Genomic DNA, 19865 nt, shown 5'->3' with positions numbered 1-19865 from the left:
GGCTTGATAGCGGCATTGACATTGTTGGTTGGCTAGTAAGCTAAACTTGACATTACACATCGTTCACTTTTGGGAAAACTGGTCCAGCCACTTGGTAGCTAGCTATCGTTAGTTCAAATAAAGCAATTATGTACTAATATGAAAATGCAATTGTAAACAATAACGTATAAACCCACCATAGTGATGTTGGTGAAGAGGTTAAGAATGAGGTCCCACGCGGAGGGTTCTCGTTGGACATGGACGCGCATCAGACAGTCCTTGCACTTTTAAATCCACACCCACTGTAGCACCGCCCACTGGGCGAAATGGCGTAAAAATAGTGTTTCTAGTGATGACTGAGGGGCTCTCTGCTGTGTACCGTGAGCCAGACAGACACAGATCCACTGGTTCTACAGTCCTGTATGTGTTCCACAGAGGGCATCGTGTCACTTCCTATTCTCTCCCTAGACCACTTAACTCTACTTAGTACCCATGACCCTTGATTCTCAATGTAAACAAAATAGTCTACCATTCAACTCTGAAGTCTGAATCATGATTCATCATGCCTTGCTGCACTTCACTGGATCTCTCAACTTGCACTTCTAGCTAGCTAGATTACATGTTGTGTATTTTTGTTCCACTGGTAGAGGGATTGCGTTGTCCGTATAGACTACCACCCCATTAAGAATAGTCTCTTTAATATTTCAGTGCTGGTTTCAGTTAAGGAGCTGGGCTCAGTTCAGGAGCTGGGCTCAGTTCAGGAGCTGGGCTCAGTTCAGGAGCTGGGCTCACTGTGGATTGATGTGTATCAAAAGACAGCATTTTGCACCCAAATGCTGTTTGACATATAGCTATTTTAGTGTGGAGCCTGGACAGGGTTATCAGTGCCTGGCCTGGGAGCTCTGAGTGCTGTGTTTCTGTAGAGGTCAGTGGTTAGGTGAGGGCCCCACTTCACATTCACTACCCTGATGCCTGTCAGGGGCGGGAGGTAGCCTAGTGGTTAACAAGCTGACTATGTGAAAAATCTGTGTCCTTGAGCAAGACACTAAACCCTAATTGCTCTTGTAAGTTGTTCTGGATAAGAGTGCCTGCTAAATTAGTAAAATGTCAAATGTAAAAATGTTTTGGGGGAATTGTTGGGGAAGCTACTCTGAAAATATAGTTGACCAAGATACCAATTACTTCACACTGGAAGAAGTTGAGCTACACTAAAGCTATCTTTTAATAAAAGATAGTTTACTACATTCAAACTACTTTCTGATAAATTATCATAACTAAGTCTGAAATGTCATAGACTACACATTGCAATAATAGATCACTCTGGGGTCAGATGTTAACATAATATAATATGTTAACTTAACACAAAAAGTGACAATTAGGCAGGTCTGATTTAACAAAAGAAGTGTAGTTCAAGTAGTTAGCTACACCGCTAAATGGCAAAAAAGTAATTTACTGAAAACACCAAGATTTGAATTTAGTTCAACTACCACCAAGATACGACAATATGTAGTTGAACTATATGTTCACACTGCTTCCTTCTCTACTGCTTACAGTCAACACATTGGAGCTAGATCAAAACATTCAGAAATGTATGAGATAGTACTCAACGTAGAATTTCTTGTTTTTTATTCATTTTACACTATTTTGCCAAAGGTTTCGCCAAAGGCAGAAATCTTCAACGAATGGTTACGTAGTGGTTACACGGTGCTTGTATCTTGGTGTGTGCTGCAGGGTGACAGAGAGACACCTGTTTGGGCTCCGCTCTGGCAGTGACAGGGACATAGGGGGGTTTGACATGCTTCATGAAGATGACAGCTCAGACAGCCTGGATGTTAATCTGTTCAAACTGTTCAATGTGTAATTACATTTCCAGGACAGTGCTCTCCGCACCTAGGGAGACGGGCACCCAAATTGGTCCTGGGTGTAGGCAGAGTTTATAACAAGAGTGGTGGGCCTACAGCACCCAACCGCCAGTCAGTCTTCCTGCGTGTGATGAGTGGGCTCCAGGCGGCGTAGGCCACACAAACCACTTAATGACCCCAAAATAAAAATACTCTCCAATTTGACTCCTCTCGTCCTCATCTCAATCTCCCATTGGCCTCAATTTATGATGCTGTAGGACTCTGCAGACTGGCGAGGATCACTGGAGAGTCACTCCTCATGATAGCTAACACAGCTAACACCGCTAGCACAGCTAATACAGCTAGCACACCTAGCACAGCTAATACAGCTAACACAGCTAATACAGCTAGCACAGCTAACACATCCAGATGTGAGCCGCAGCATCAGCAGTACCAGCAGTTTTTGGATGTGGAAAGATTAATGTGTGCATAAGCACAGAGAGGCAATCACGGCTAGTGATGATTTTCCATGATAAAGGACAGGGACACACATGAGCTATGATGCAGTGTAGGGTACATGTGAGAGGCTCGGTGTCAGGGAAGTGGATGATGAATGATGACCCTCCAGTGTAGATCTGTCACACTCATGCCACTTCTGTTCCCAGTTAATGCCAGTGAAGGGTGAAGGTTTAAAGGCTTAAGAAATTCAACCCCCCAATGATGTGATCAATCTGAGAGCCAAACCTTACAGCAGCATCAGCACTGTGCTGTAGGCCTATATGCTGTGGTTTGGTCTACTATTTTTTGAACAGTTGCTCAGTTTCTCCATCTACATGTTGTAAATAAATTCCCTCACAGGTAAGCTGGCTGGAGGATTAACTTTCAGGCATGCATGCTGTTGCAATGAGTTTGGACTATAAAACAGTGAATCTGCCTAGATACAACACCATTGTGCATCATGCAATGAAATCAATAACAGGTCTCTATGTTTACGGGTCTCAGTGAAATATGACTTCAAAGAACACAGTCTTCTCTTCCTTGTGTGAGTCTTCATGTGATCCAGGGTTGAGCTTGAAGAAGAGGGAAGGAACCTCTTTAATCACCTTGTCTTGACAGAAGCACAGAGACTGTTGCAGCCTGCCTGCTTTGGTGGAGTACAGAGCTCCCCCTCGGAGTTCAGACGCTTAACAAATAGATTACAGACATGAGACACAGCCACTGAATAAGACAATCTGAATTGGAGAAAAAGAAGAAAGATGACCAATGTAAGGCAGAGAATGAGGATGTATTTGCCTGAGGAAAAGCTGAAAGTAGGCTGGCAACAGATGTGCAGGGCAGTAAAGTGTAATTGAAATGCCAGCAGCGATGGTCTTATCTCCACGGTACAGGAGCCTGCTGCCAGTCTGAACATCAGTTAAATGTCATTTTACCTAAGTCTGAATCAGCCTGCCACAATCCCTGCTCCTGTGATGGCAAGGAGGGAAGGGGAAGAGGAGGGGGTGTTGTAATAGGATTTCAGTAGCACACAGTTCACTTCCACCACCTGGACTTAGTTGGTAATTTGATATGGTCCATCAATAGGATTCATTTACTGCATGGTGATATTATTATCATTATTTATATATTTATTATTCTCTCCAACCTACCTATTTCTTCCCCTGATTCTAATCAGGGATCCTGGCGGAGGAGGGGGGTCCCAGTGCATTTCCTGGGAGAGTAGGACATATCCCTCACTCAGCCATGAATGAGGGTTTTAAAGCCAAGCTGGCCCCATGGTAGCCTGACAGTTTCAGCATGATCCTCTGCTAGGCCACCGCTTCACCACGCTATCTGTTGACAGACATGTCTTTTCATCTCTACTTTATAGTGTGTTGTACTATCATGTATTGAAGCTCACTTTCTTATCTCTACTCTGACATAATAATCAGTCAGTATATACGATTGATGAGTGGTGTGTTGGCATCACGTTCCTCTATTTCCCTCTCAGTGCTCACCTTCTGATATTTCTACCTTTTCATATCATCCCCCTTCTCTTGTTCTTGAATTCTTCTAATGGAATGTTCACGTTTGTCTTTCAGAGGGTGATTTTCAACATTGTCAACTTTAGCAAGACCAAGAGCCTGTATAGAGATGGCATGTCTCCAGTGGTGAAGTCCACCAGCCGGCCTAAATGGTACGTTCACGGTTTTCAAAATAAAAGATGGAAACTGCACATTTTGTAACATGACATGCGATACAAGGACCTTCATGATGAAAGCTTAAACCCACACATTAACTGAGGTTTTACTTTAACCTGAAACCTTCATGTTTATGATGATAGGAAAACCTACATGTAGTCAACCTCAGGCCATAACAGATCGATCCAGCAAAGCTTGTCCAAACTGTCAGAATCAGAGTCATCTAACAGGTGCATAAAGGGGCTGTTTGATCTCACTCAAACACGTCTTTACCAACGCAGTAGGTAGTGGTTGAGGGCAGATTTCTAGATTCTAACTTTTTCCAAAGTACCACTTGCTTGTTTATTATTTAGTTGTGCTAAAATTGGTCTGCTACAACCTGTTCAACCTGTACCTCTAGTTTTCCAGACATTAAAAATAGTGTTTGAAGTTGTGAGATTGGATATGTTGCTAAAGATGTTCCGTTGCCATGGCAGCGATTCCCTGGTAGTTAGAGGGACAGTGACAGGGATGTTGATTAGAGAATTAGACATGAGGCAAGAGCAGTTACATACAGTACATAACGCTTTATCATAGACTTGGACCTACATAGGCTGTTGTTTTTTTTTTAGAGGGAGGATCAGCTTAATATTGCGGAAAGAATGTTACTTCCAATGTAATTGTCTGCCTCATTTCCAATCCCCCATATTTTTTGGGTAAATATATATATCCATACACACATGCATACATATGCACATATATACATACACATACCTATATAGACATAATACTTTTTTAAAGAATATACCTTTATTATTATTCCCCGCAAACCCTACCGCCGATCCCCCAATTGGAGTAAACGAATAAACACTTCTGCTTTTACCTTCAATTTATACATCTTATACACATTTTACAGACACAGTCTACTTTACAATAGTTCTCTCTTGTTTGTTCTTAGTCCTTCCTCTATTTCTGATGTCCATCCAGTTTGATGATTTCTATTTGTAACTATGCTATTTCACAGAAGTTCCGAACCTATATACATTTTACAGATCCCCTATGCTTTACATTGTTTATCTTGTTATTTGTCCCACCCTTCAGCTCCACTCAACCTCTCCCATCTATCTCTCAACATCATCCATTTCGGATTTCTATTTGCCATATATTTTTCAACAGTGCTGTGATGCATCACAAAATAATTGAACCTTCCTATTCTCATAGATTCTACAGATTGTAAATAAAAAAATAAACATTTTTGCTAAAATAATCATTATATTATTGATTGATTGACTATGGCTTTTCAAATCACCCAGTATTGCTATCTGTAGCGTTAGTTCTAGGCAAATGTTGCAATTCTTCAGCCATTCCTGGACCTGTGACCAAAAACGAGCTACATATGGACAATACCAAAATAAATGATCTAATGACTCTGCCTCCTCACAGCAGAATCTGCAGAGCTGGGAAGATTGTATCCCCCAAATATATAACATTCTATTAGTTGCAAGAATTTTGTATAGTAATTTATATTGAAAAATTCGAAGTTTTGAATCCGGCGTTGTTTTCCGTATCAATTCATAAGCCATGTGCCATGGAATGGGTACATCGAAAATCTCTTCCCAACTATTTTGGTCCTTAAATGAAATTGGTATATGTTTTTATTTATCACACCTTTCTTTAACCATTTATGTTCTTTACTACAGGGCCGACATACAAGTTCCTTACTTTTTTCCCCTTCTACTTGCCTCTTCCATTTTTGTGGTAATGCTGCAATTAATTGGTTGTAATTTTAGATAGAGCAGACATTTCCATATGTCTGTGTTAGCAACATGTGTGACATAACTCCACCAGTCCTATTTATGATATCATTCACTAAATTTATACATTTTTTAAACATTTCTTCGATAAATACAGTTTTTTTTAATCAATTTGTATATTTGAATTTAACCACAATATTTGTTGTACTATTTGTTCCGTCCTTTCAGGTGGATTAAACTGAAATTGCAACCAACTTTCTTAGGCTTATTTAAAAAATAAAGATTTTTTGGAGATTATTTCCTTTTCAAACAACCGAAAGTGAGCAGGTGTAATCTGAATAAAGGGGAAAAGGCCCTTCCTGAATATAGGATGAGACATTCGTACCAATTGACTAGAGAACCAGTTTGGATTTAAGTATAACTTTTGTATGACTGATGCCTTTAGTGAGAGGTCTAATGCTTTAATATTTAATCATTTAATATTCGTTATATAAATAGGCCCTTTTCATTTTATCTGGCTTGCCGTTACAATAACATTTTTCATATAATTTAAAAAGTAGGTCACGAGGTGTAGGCAAAGCCATAAGCAAATAGGTGAACTGTGATATGACTAAGGAGTTAATCAGGGTGATTTTTCCACAAATAGACAGGTATTTTCCTTTCCATGGCAGCAAGATCTTATCTATTTTTGCTAACTTTCTATAAAAATGTATTGGAGTGAGATCATTTCTTTCCTTTGGGATTTGTATACCGAGTATGTCCACATCTCCTTCAGACCATTTAATTTGTAAACTACATGGTAATGTAAAATGTGCATTTTTTTTGTGATCCAATACGTAATATGGTACATTTATCATAATTTGGTTTTAATCCAGAGAGGATAGCAAAAGTATCTAGATCCTCTAAGAGGCCGTGGAGAGACTCCAATTGTGGTTTTAAAATAAAACATGAATCATCAGCGTACAATGACACCTTAGTTTTTAAGCCACGGATTTCTAATCCCTTAATATTATTGTTTGATCTAATCTTTGCAGCTAACATTTCGATGGCAATAATAAATAGATATGCCGATAGTGGACAACCTTGTTTTACTCCTCTAGACAGTTTAACACTTTCTGAGATGTAGCCATTATTTATTATTTTACACCTAGGGTTACTATACATAACATTAACCCATTTTATAAGCGATTCCCCAAAATTGAAATATTCTAGGCATTTATATATAAACTCCAGTCGTACTTTATCAAAAGCCTTTTCAAAATCAGCTATGAAAACCAGGCCTGGTGTCCCCGATATTTCATAGTATTCTATTGTTTCCAGTACTTGTCTTGTATTATCTCCAATGTATCGTCCATGTAAAAACCTGTCTGATTAGGATGAATAATATCTGACAATACTTTTTTAATTCTATGTGCCAAGCATTTTGTTAGGATTTTTGCATCACAACACTGAAGTGTAAGAGGTCTCCAATTTTTTAAATGGACTGGATCTTTATATATACCACTTGGGTCCTGTTTCAGTAATAATGATATCAGACCTTCTTGTTTCATGTCTGATAATCTACCATTTATATAGGAGTGGTTAAAACAAGCCATTAATGGTCCTTTGAGTATAGCAAAAAAAGTTTGGTATACTTCCACTGGTATGCCATCCAGCCCTGGAGTTTTCCCATCGTTAAAGGCCCCAATTGCCTCAAGCAGTTCCTCCTCAGTAATTTGGCCTTCACATGAGTCTTTCTGTACAGATATTAATTTTACATTATTATTAGGAAAAAAATCCATACAATTAGTTTCAGTTAGTGGAGATGGAGGAGCCTGAAATGAAAACATATTCTTAAAGGACTTTACTTCCTCTTTCAAAATATAATTTGGTAAATCATGCGTGACTCCATCATTTGTAACAAGTTTTAATAAAACAATTTTTGGTAGCATTTCTATATCGAAGATTGAAAAAGAATTTGGTGATTTTTTTCCCCATATTCCATCCAGTTCGCTTTATTATTATAATATATTACACTGGATCTTTCTTGAATAAGTTCCTCCATTTCTTTTTGTTTTTCCTCTAACTTATTCTGTGCCTCTATAGTACCGTATATGGACTCTTTTGATCTAAATTGCTTTTGTTTTATAGATGAGTACTGAATTGCATTGCCTCTAAAGGCACATTTAAAAGTGTCCCATACAATAAGGGGATCTGCTGTACCTATGTTATGTCTGAAAAAGTCACTTATAAATTCTTCTGTCCTAGTTCTAAACAATTTATCATCTAGTAGGCTTTTATTAAATTTCCAATATCCTCGCCCACGTGGAAATTCTGTAAGAATAATATATATGCCAATTATGTGATGATCCGACCGCATTCTGTCCCCTATCAACACTTTTTAAACTTTTGGTGCCAGAGAGAATGGTATAAGAAAGTAGTCAAGGCGACTTGCTTAATTAAGCCTCCGCCATGTATATCTCACTAGGTCAGGGTATTTAAGTCTCCATATATCCACTAATTCCAATATATCCATGACATTCATGATTTCGTTAAGTGCCTGAGGGTGATAGTTTGTAGTGTGATTTCCTTTCCGGTCCATAGAGGTATTTAAGACCGTATTAAAATCTCCCACCATAATAATAGAGTCTAGTGTTGCTTGTAGAGTTGATAAATTCTTATATATATTTTCAAAGAAGCTTGGATCGTCATTATTCGGACCGTATTGGTTAATAAGCCATATCTGTTTATTGTCCAATAACCTATTTTAAATAATCCATCTACCTTGAGGATCTGTTTGGACAATTTGCACATTTGGATCAAAATTATTGTTAATTAAAACCATCACCCCCCCAGTTATTTTTCCACAAAACTTCATTCAAAACTGTTGAATGGGTTTACTGTAAACAATAGATATTATATTCCTTCTCTTTTAGCCAGGTAAATACTGATTGTCTTTTCTTATTATCTGCTAGGCCATTACAATTGTAACTGGCTATACTTATTTCACCACCTATCATAATGAGACACAACTTTCAATAATTTTTATCAAAATATATGTTTGTAAACGTGCCATTAAAAAGTAACATGATGACTGAGTGTCTATATAGCTGTACCATGATCTTTGCATTTCTACTAAGTAAACCTCCAATTGGTCCCTACTATTCCACCCGCTAAAAGCCCTCCTCATCCTGAGTTGGGTTGTCATCCCAATGCCCTGCAGACCACCCTCGACCCCCTGTATCTCATAACCCATAACCGACTGGGATCCATCCTTTTGAAAAGAGCACACAGTGCCATTTACCGAATTGAAGTTGATTAACTGCCAAATGCATTTCCATCGTCCTCACCTCAATTTCTATTATATACTGTATAGCTGTGGATCATCCTCTATTGTCCCTAACATCTTTTACTCCTTCGCAACAGTTGTTGGATACACACATACACCCACACACACTCAACCCATAACCCCACACAACCATAAGCTCACTTACTCAACAATTGCACCACCCCAGAGCCCAACTCAAGAAAGGTCTTGATTTACAAATGCACTTGAAGTTGCAGCTGCACGAGAAGGCCTGCAAGACCGCACAAAAAATAGGCAAAAATGTAGAGATTTTATTTACCATTGTCACATCCTAGATGATAGAGGTCAAATGTACACCTTTTTCCTGAAACACCCACAATACGGTTACCAATATTGACCATATTCCCAAGCATCCCATGCAGTCCGACTTGATTCTGTGCCACTAAGGTCACAATAATATACCCCCTCTCTGAATGTCCAAGTGTGACCCCCTCCCCATGGGTTACTGCAGCTTGTGTTGCAGTACTGCCACTGCCTGGGTGGGGGCACCCCACCGGAATCCCCACCGGCTAGGTACAAGGTCGTGAAGGTTCTCATTAGCAGCTTTGAGAATTTCCTTGTATATTATGCTCTCCCTTTAGGGGGCTTTGGCTTTGCAGGACCAACCCTGCCAAGCAGGCTCAGAATCTAGAGGGGGCAGTGCTGCTCTAGGTCTCTGACTGCATTTTGGCTGCATACGGACTGCTTACAGCAGGCCCATAAAACAGTTAGGGACTTCTCCTTAGTATCTGGGTCATTCAGGTGGGTGTCTAGGGTATAGGGTCGTGGACCGTACCATTAAAATAGGATCATAAATAAATAATTAGATATAATTTATTTTAAAAATGTAGTTCCCCATGATAGGACAATAACAAATCAAATGTATCATCTATTTTAAAACTGTTCCACCATGATAGGACAATAAATAAATAAGACATACAGTGCCTTGCGAAAGTATCCGGCCCCCTTGAACTTTGCGACCTTTTGCCACATTTCAGGCTTCAAACATAAAGATATAAAACTGTATTTTTTGTGAAGAATCAACAACAAGTGGGACACAATCATGAAGTGGAACGACATTTATTGGATATTTCAAACTTTTTTAACAAATCAAAAACTGAAAAATTGGGCGTGCAAAATTATTCAGCCCCCTTAAGTTAATACTTTGTAGCGCCACCTTTTGCTGCGATTACAGCTGTAAGTCGCTTGGGGTATGTCGCTATCAGTTTTGCACATCGAGAGACTGAAATTTTTTCCCATTCCTCCTTGCAAAACAGCTCGAGCTCAGTGAGGTTGGATGGAGAGCATTTGTGAACAGCAGTTTTCAGTTCTTTCCACAGACTTTGACTTGGCCATTCTAACACCTGGATATGTTTATTTTTGAACCATTCCATTGTAGATTTTGCTTTATGTTTTGGATCATTGTCTTGTTGGAAGACGAATCTCCGTCCCAGTCTCAGGTCTTTTGCAGACTCCATCAGGTTTTCTTCCAGAATGGTCCTGTATTTGGCTCCATCCATCTTCCCATCAATTTTAACCATCTTCCCTGTCCCTGCTGAAGAAAAGCAGGCCCAAACCATGATGCTGCCACCACCATGTTTGACAGTGGGGATGGTGTGTTCAGCTGTGTTGCTTTTACGCCAAACATAACGTTTTGCATTGTTGCCAAAAAGTTCAATTTTGGTTTCATCTGACCAGAGCACCTTCTTCCACATGTTTGGTGTGTCTCCCAGGTGGCTTGTGGCAAACTTTAAACGACACTTTTTATGGATATCTTTAAGAAATGGCTTTCTTCTTGCCACTCTTCCATAAAGGCCAGATTTGTGCAATATACAACTGATTGTTGTCCTATGGACAGAGTCTCCCACCTCAGCTGTAGATCTCTGCAGTTCATCCAGAGTGATCATGGGCCTCTTGGCTGCATCTCTGATCAGTCTTCTCCTTGTATGAGCTGAAAGTTTAGAGGTACGGCCAGGACTTGGTAGATTTGCAGTGGTCTGATACTCCTTCCATTTCAATATTATTGCTTGCACAGTGTTCCTTGGGATGTTTAAAGCTTGGGAAATCTTTTTGTATCCAAATCCGGCTTTAAACTTCTTCACAACAGTATCTCGGACCTGCCTGGTGTGTTCCTTGTTCTTCATGATGCTCTCTGCGCTTTTAACGGACCTCTGAGACTATCACAGTGCAGGTGCATTTATACGGAGACTTGATTACACACAGGTGGATTGTATTTATCATCATTAGTCATTTAGGTCAACATTGGATCATTCAGAGATCCTCACTGAACTTCTGGAGAGAGTTTGCTGCACTGAAAGTAAAGGGGCTGAATAATTTTGCACGCCCAATTTTTCAGTTTTGGATTTGTTAAAAAAGTTTGAAATATCCAATAAATGTCGTTCCACTTCATGATTGTGTCCCACTTGTTGTTGATTCTTCACAAAAAAATACAGTTTTATATCTTTATGTTTGAAGCCTGAAATGTGGCAAAAGGTCGCAAAGTTCAAGGGGGCCGAATACTTTCGCAAGGCACTGTATAATTCATTAGAAAAGTATATCCATCATCTGAAAAACATGGAAAGCCCTCTCATACCCTGGCCCACAGCAATACATTGGCTCTGAGATATGCAACCATTTCATTAATCACTCACTCAACTTACAAACATAACAAATCAAAATAAACATACACCATCCACACATACTGTGCTTTCTGTTTACTTAGTTTTTATCTTCACTATGTTGAATTAGTGCTTGTGTTTTCAATTAGTTATATGTGAAGATATATAGAAAAGCTATATTTTTTATTGTATTGTTACAATCCATAACCGGGCTAGAATTGTATTTATTTTCCTCATCTATGAGAACTTTGCAATTTTTAAAATAACCATGGAGTAGTCTTTGAGTCTCTGAACAACTGGTTATCAATATATAGGTTATCAACGACGACAGCTACTCGTTTCCCTTTTAATATATTTTCTTTGAAAATTGGATACAGAACTTTGCGCCGTTCTGCAGTGTCCTTCAGAAACGGATCATTCATGCCAATTTTGGTCCCAGCAAGTCTTTTACCTACATAGGCTTAATGTTCTCCTGTACCTGAAAACTTGTCCTCTGTGTCACACTGTTCTGTGTCAAACATAAGGCCCCTTCACAGCTAGATCAACTAAAATGTCTGTTGTCATTCAACGAGAGACACATCGTTTTTATGAACAAAAATAATATTGAAGAAACACTGAACCAAACATCTTGGTTAGATGTAAAATTGTGGGACTAAAATTTCCTCGGCTAAAACGTCAACATTTATGACAGATTTCTTTAGTTATCTTAGATTCATTTTGACTATTTTGAGGACAAACATTACTATTGCCAATTTCTCATTTTTCAAGCGAAGGTCTTTTAAGGGAGTATGCGAGCGCACTCGTTCGGTTCACCTAGCCGAGTTCGGCTAGGCACCAGCCGAACCAAAGCATGTGGAAGGCTTAAGACTGATGCATTAGAATTCCAAAACGGATGTGTCTGGACCCATTTGCATGTGAACCGTTGGGTGCTTATGTGATGGCTGTCGGAGGTAATAGTCGGAGACTGATGGATGCAGAGGTGGGGCGGGAGGGTGTCGTGGGGCTGGCCGCTGTCTGCCAGACACACCGAGGCACGGGGCGTGCCCGTTCAACAGGAGCCTTGACATCTGTCATAAGGCGATCAAGGGCAGCCATTGAAACACCAGGCATCTGCCACAGGAAACTGTCGACGTCTGCCAACCCCTGGTCACAGGCTAATGGGGAGAGACAATGAGAATGAGATGCCAGAGAGCAACAATAAACTACTTTGCATCTCACAGCCAGATTCACACTTTTTACATGCCATGTTACCATAGGGCTGTTCTGACTCTTTGAGCTCCACTTTCTCTCAATGTGTTCCGTTCAATGGCTTTGTGTGCAAATTTGTTTTATCTTGATCTGGTGGGAAACTTTATGGGAAAATGTAAAAAATAAAATACATTTAAAAAAAGATAACTTGTTGTGCTGTAAGAAATGCTATTACTCTATTCTACCTTGTTCTATTCCTGTTGTGAGAGAAAAAGTGGATACCTATCAATATTTTCTACAAGATGTGTTAAAGGATACAATGGGGAATAGATGTTTTTGGCTATTGATGTGGCTATATGTGGAATTGCAATGACCCTGTGCCATTTATGAAAGGGGAATATCCAACTGAGCCCACTTCTGCCTACAAATGCCACAGTCCACCTCATCAAAGAGCTGCATGGGGAGGCCTAATCTAACAGTGCCACCCCCCATTTCCACAACACCAGTCTCCCCCCACTGCCACAACCCCAGTCCCCCCACTGACACAACCCTAGTCCCCCCCACTGCCACAACCCTAGTCCCCCCCACTTCTACAACCCCAGTCACCCCCACTGCCACAACCCTAGTCCCCCCCCCCCCCACTGCCACAACCCCAGTCCCCGCCACTGCTACAACCCTAGTCCCCCCCCACTGCCACAACCCCAGTCCCCGCCACTGCCACAACCCCAGTCCCCGCCACTGCTACAACCCTAGCCCCCCCCACTGCCACAACCCCAGTCCCCCCCACTGCCACAACCCCAGTCTCCCCCACTGCTACAACCCTAGTCCCCCCACTGCTACAACCCGAGTCCCCCCCCACTGCTACAACCCTAGTCCCCCCACTGCCACAACCCCAGTGCCACAACTCTAGTCCCCCCCAGTGCCACAACCCCAGTCCCCCTGCACTGCCACAACCCCAGTCCCCCTCACTGCAACAACCCCAGTCCCCCTCACTGCAACAACCCCAGTCCCCCCCACTGCAACAACCCCAGTCCCCCCCCACTGCATCAACCCCAGTCCCCCCCACTGCAACAACCCCAGCATAGTGGGAGGCCAATGCTGGGAAGAGGATAAGACAGTGTTCAATGTTCTAATGAATCTGTGTTGTTTCTGGAGGATCTCTGACTGAATTGCAAGGATAGAGCACTGCTTCTCTGTTTTCTATGAGATGACAGAGGTGTGACAAACTCCAAGAGGGCCTGCTTAAACACTTACAGTGCCTTGCAGAATTCCCCTTGGATTTCTTCACATTTTATTGTGTTACAAAGTGGGATTCAAATGGATTTAAATGCAATGTTTTTGTCAACAGTCTACTCAAAATACTCTGTCAAAGTGGGGGGGAAAAAAAGAAAAACAAGTACATAACTAAAATATAGTTGTTGCATAAGTATTCAGCCCCTTTGTTTAGGCAATACTACCTTAGTTCAGGAGTAGAAAGTTGGCTTAACAAATCACACAATAAGTTTCATGGACTCACTCTGTGTGAAATAATAGGGGTTGACATGATTTTTGAATGACTAACCCTTCCTCTGTCCCCCATACATACAACAAATGTCAGGTCCCTCAGTCAAGTATTACATTTCAAGCAAAGATTCATCAAGCAAAGATTCAACTACAAAGACCAGGGAGCTTTTTGAAATCCTCACAAAGAAGGGCAGTGATTGGTAGATGGGTAACAATAACACATCAGACATTGAACGTCTCTTTAAGCATGGTCAAGTTAATAATTATGCTGTATGTATTAAACCACCCAGACACATTAAAGATACCGTTGTCCTGAACTGAGCTGCAGGACAGGAATGAAACTGTCCAGGGATGTTATCATGAGGCCGTAGAGGATTTTAAAACAGTTCAATGGCTGTGATGAGAGAAAACTGAGGATGGAGCAACAACATTGTAGTGACTCCACAATAATGACTTGAATGACAGAGTGAAAATAAGAATACAAGTATACAGAATATTCCAAAACATGCATCTTGAATGCAGCAAGGCACTAAAGTAATACTGAGGAGAAAAAAAACACGACAACATAATACACTTTTTGGCTTAAATGCAAAGCCTTATGCTTGGCGCAAATCCAACACACCATTGAGTAACTGCCTCCTTATTTTCAAGCATGGTGGTGGCTGCATCATGGCATGGGTATGCTTGACATCGGCAAATAGTGGCGAGTTTTTCAGGATAAAAAGAAACGTAATGGAGCTAACCACAGGCAAAATCCTAGAAGAACTGCTTTACACCCGACACTGGGAGAGGAATGAACCTTTCAACAGGACAATAACCTACAACACAAGGCCAATTCTACACTGGAGTTGCTTACCAAGAAGACAGTGAATGTTCCTGAGTGGCCAAGTTACAGTTTTGACTTAAATCTGCTTGAAATTCTATGGCAAGACTTGAACATTGCTGTCTAGCCATGATCCCCAACATCTTGACAGAGCTTGAAGAATTAGGAAAAAAATGATGGGCTAATATTGCGTAATACAGGTGTCTAAAGCTCTTAGAGACTCACAGCTGCCAAAGGTGTTTCTTAGAGACTCACAGCTGAGACTCATCGCTGCCAAAGGTGTTTCTAACTTGTATTGACTCAGGGACCTTCAAGTGAAGGTCTTTTAAGGGAGTATGTGAGCACATTCGTTTGGTTTGGCTAGCCGAGTTCAGCTAGGCGCCAGCCAAACTGAAGCAAGCTGACGCCTTAATAAATGCATTTATATATTGTATGCTATTGGAAAAATTATATTTTGGTTCTGTTTATGAAGGCCTTGGGCAACATGAAAATACGAAAAAAAATCTATTTCAAAGAATACAATAGCATTATCATTCGTTTATGTTACCGTAGGCTATCCATTGCCTCATGCTCACTGTGGAGCACATTGGAACGGTGGTTACACATTGGAACGGTGGTTCTTAGAAAAAGTTATATTTTGAAATAGAGCTCATCTCTTCAATTTGTATAGTTATTTGGCAATGTTAAGGGTTTTGGAATCCTCAGAATTAGCTCTTTCTGATACTATATAGAAATCAAAACGTCTTACCTGTTGTGACTCTAAAGGAGGATTAGAAAAAGTTACGTGTCCTCTTAAAACTGCTTATATCACATTTGGTTTGTGTTATCAAAATTCTTACAACATATGTGTGTTAAATAGACATATTTAGGAAAAGTCAAGGACGGAGGGGGGCATGATTTTAAAAATGGCAGAGATATTTGAATTATTATGTCATATTGAGTCAAAATGACTCACTCGGCTCTTCTAGCGTTACATTGTGTGTGAAACAGTGAGGGAACTATGGTCAAGATGAATTCCCAGACTTGGGAGAAGACTAATAGGCTACATTTAACATTGCTGTCACTCTTAATAGTGGGCGGGGCCTATTGTTACTTTGCAGTCGCTAACCCAGTGTTATCAACAAATTAGGTGGTGATACTGTTGATATTTTGAATAACAAAACTCCCTCTTGATTCATGGTTGAATAAAGTTTATTCCGTTGTCCCCAGCTGGAGCTGTTAGGCCTACATTAGGTAGACTTGTTACTGTAAGCCTATTGGTTTTAAGCTGTTTAATACTGCATTAATCATTTAACTCTGGTCATGTTTTAAGTAATTAACCTTTTAAGTATTTAAGGGACAGGCACAGCATGAGTACCTCAGTATTCTAATACCTTGTTTAATCAAGGCTCAGTAAAACTTTAGAAAGGCTTTTTAAACCCAAATGAAAGAATGAATACAACTCTGTGAGCTTACTGAGACAAACATGACATAGTTTTTTTGGCCATAATTGGTCAAGATGCTTTTAAAAGAGCTTCCATTTGCTTTTCATCATGACAACAAAGCAGGCTCAAAAGTAGCAATCTTCTTTTGACATTGACAGATATGAAATAAATACAGTGCATTGGGAAAGTATTCAAACCCCTTGAATTTTCCACATTTTGTTACAACCTTATTCTAAAATTTATTAAAATGTTTTTTCCCCTTATCAATCTATACACAATACCCCATAATGACAAAGCAAAAAATATTATATATATTTTTTCCAAATCTATTAAAAAAATATATATATTTCACATTTACATAAGTATTCAGACCTTTTACTCAGTACCTTGTTGAAGCACCTTTGGCAGAGATTATAGCCTTGAGTCTTCTTGGGTATGACACCTATATTTGGGGAGCTTCTCCCATTACTCTCTGCAGATCCTCTCAAGCTCTGTCAGGTTGGATGGGGAGCATTGCTGCACAGCTATTTTCAGGTCTCTTCAGAGATGTTAGATCGGGTTCAAGTCCGGGATCTGGCTGGGCCACTCAAGGACATTGATTCTTGTCATGAAGCCTCTCCTGCGTTATCTTGGCTGTGTGCTTAGGGTCGTTGTCCTTTTGGAAGGTGAACCTTTGACCCAGTCTGAGGCCCTGAGTGCTCTGGAGCAGGTTTTCATCAAGGACCTCTCTGTACTTTAATCCATTCATCTTTCCCTCGATTAGTCTCCCAGTCCCTGCCGCGGAAAAACATCCCCACAGCATGACACTGCCACCACTATGCTTCACCGTAGGGATGGTGCCAGATTTCCTCCAGATGTGATGCTTGACATTCAGGCCAAAGAGTTCAATCTTGGTTTCATCAGACCAAAGAATCTTGTTTCTCATGGCCTGAGAGTCTTTAGGTGCCTTTTGTAAAACTCCAAGAGGTCTGTCATGTGCCTTTTACTGAAGAGTGGCTTCTGTCTGGCCACTACCATAAAGGTCTGTTTGGTGTAGTGCTGCAAAGATGGTTGTCCTTCTGGAAGGTTCTCCCATCTCCACAGAGAAACTCTAGAGCTCTGTCAGAGTGACCATTGGGTTCTTGGTCACCTCCCTGACCAAGGCCCTTCTCCCTCGATTGCTCAGTTTGGCCGGGCGGCCAGCTCTAGGAAGAGTCTTGGTGGTTCCAAACGTCTAACATTTAAGAATGATGGAGACCACTGTGTTCAAATCATATCAAATTTGATTTGTCACATGCACCAATACAACCAACAATGCAGTTTTAAGAAAATAACAAAAAAAGTAGGAGATAAGAATAACAACTAATTAATGAGCAGCAGTAAATAACAATATCGGGGCTTTATACAGGGGATACCGGTACAGAGTCAATGTGCGGGGGCACCGGTGTCGAGGTATTGGGGTAATATGTACATGTAGTTAGAGCTATTAAAGTGACGAAAAGTATGCATCGATAATAACAGTAGAGTAGCAGCAGCGTAGAAGAAGGGGACCTTCAATGCTGCAGAAACGTTTTGGTACCCTTCCCCAGATCTGTGCCTCAGCACAAGAGAGAGAGAGAAATGGGGAATAGATTACATTTGCTGTATATATCAGTGAAAAAGTCACACTTTTTAAAATATTTTTAGAATTTTACCCCCTTTTCGTGGTATCCAATTGTTTGTCTCATCGCTACAACTCCTGTACGGGCTCGGGAGAGACGAAGGTCGAAAGCCATGCGTCTTCTGAAACACAATCCAACCAAGCCGTTTCTTAACACAGCGCGCATCCAACCCGGAAGCCAGCCAATGTGTCGGAGGAAACACTGTGCACTTGGCGACCTGGTTAGCGTGCACTGTGCCCACCACAGGAGTCGCTAGTGTGCGATGAGACAAGGATATCCCTATCGGCACAAACCCTCCCTAACCCGGACGACGCTAGGCCAATTGTGCGTCGCCCCATGGACCTCCCGATCGCGGCCTGGTGCGACAGAGCCTGGGCTCGAACCCCGAGTCTCTGGTGGCACAGCTAGCACTGCGATGCAGTGCCCTAGTCCACTGCGCCACTCGGGAGGCCCTTTTAACCCAGAAATTTCTATCCACAGGAGCAGTTCTGCCTGGGGCCCCTGGTTGTGCTACTGGGGGCTAGGTTGTGTTCCCCTGTGAGAGACAGCAATCAGATAAGAACCCATTGCCAAGTGCAGGGATCCATCGTAGACCTGAAGGTGCAGTAATAAGAGGAGATAGAGCACTGTATTTTGATTGTGTTACAGCAAGCAGTTTATGCCAGGTGATAAATGCTAGCGTTGAGGGAGCTGACATAGCTGGAGCACCTTGTGAGCTGCTGGCCCATTCTGACACCCTCCATCAGTATTAGTTTGATCAGAGTTGGGAGAGATGGGGTGATGGACAGTGTGTAATGTTTAGGAGATGTCAGCCAGTGAGTTAATGTTATGTGAATGGCCCCGGGCCATTGTTATCCAAATGGGACTTTTTATTGGAAGCCCTCCCACTTCTTGATATATCTCCCAAGTGAACTTCACTGCTCTGTAGTTAAGTGGATCGAAGCCAGTGTACAGCTCATGCGTGGGCGTGTGGAGTCAGCCTCTTCTCAACAGGTCTGTGGGCTTTTTAACATTCTGCTCATCCACCCCCGAGCTGCATGAGGAAGAGCTTGCAGACAATTGAACCGGCTGACTTCTGATCTCTCCTGTTTCCTTAGAGGAATATAGGATTTCCCTGGGAGGGGTCGGGCTCAAGCTATGACATGACTCATCTCTTTGCAGTGTGATTCTCTGATTTTTACCATCGCAGAGCTCCCCACCACCAGCCCAGCAAAATCCACCACTAGCAATAGCAGCAGATAATCACATCTTTCCTTTGTTTATTCTCTTGACTACTCCTCTCTCTATGGAGGAGCTCTCCTCCTCCAGATTGTCGTTGCATTACAAATGGATGTGGAACTGTGATGAGAGGATGCAGCCATAGAACTGGCATTCTCAGTTGTTTGTGTGTTGTGTTTGCGTAAGCTCAGAGAGTGTGCCATATTTTCCTCTGCTTTTCTTTCCAAGGTGTTGACCTTCTGGACAATGCTGTCTGCCAACGGGCCCCCTTGTGTTCACTTATTTGTTGGACTGATAGAGCAAAGAATTACTAAGCATCCTTTTTTCTCCAGAGCAAATAAAAAAATCTGTGTGTGTAATGTAATTCAGCGCATGGCATCCAAGCTTTTTCTAGTT

The 19865-nt window shown here is 41.2% G+C and overlaps 1 protein-coding gene across 1 annotated transcript in view; it reads left to right on the top strand.

Annotated features, from left to right (window-relative positions):
* Window positions 1-19865, top strand: part of agbl4 (ATP/GTP binding protein-like 4) — a 409012-nt gene that overhangs the window by 151952 nt on the left and 237195 nt on the right. Inside the window, exon 4 of the mRNA XM_021604030.2 lies at window positions 3899-3993. Within this exon, the coding sequence (XP_021459705.2) occupies window positions 3899-3993 (95 nt within the window). The remainder of the gene's footprint in view (window positions 1-3898; window positions 3994-19865) is intronic.

This window comes from Oncorhynchus mykiss, chromosome 5 (genome assembly GCF_013265735.2).
Source record: "Oncorhynchus mykiss isolate Arlee chromosome 5, USDA_OmykA_1.1, whole genome shotgun sequence".
Classification (NCBI taxonomy): Eukaryota; Metazoa; Chordata; class Actinopteri; order Salmoniformes; family Salmonidae; genus Oncorhynchus; species Oncorhynchus mykiss.
The sequence above is the reverse complement of the archived record's forward strand: the minus strand, read 5'-3'. Positions and strand labels throughout refer to the sequence as shown.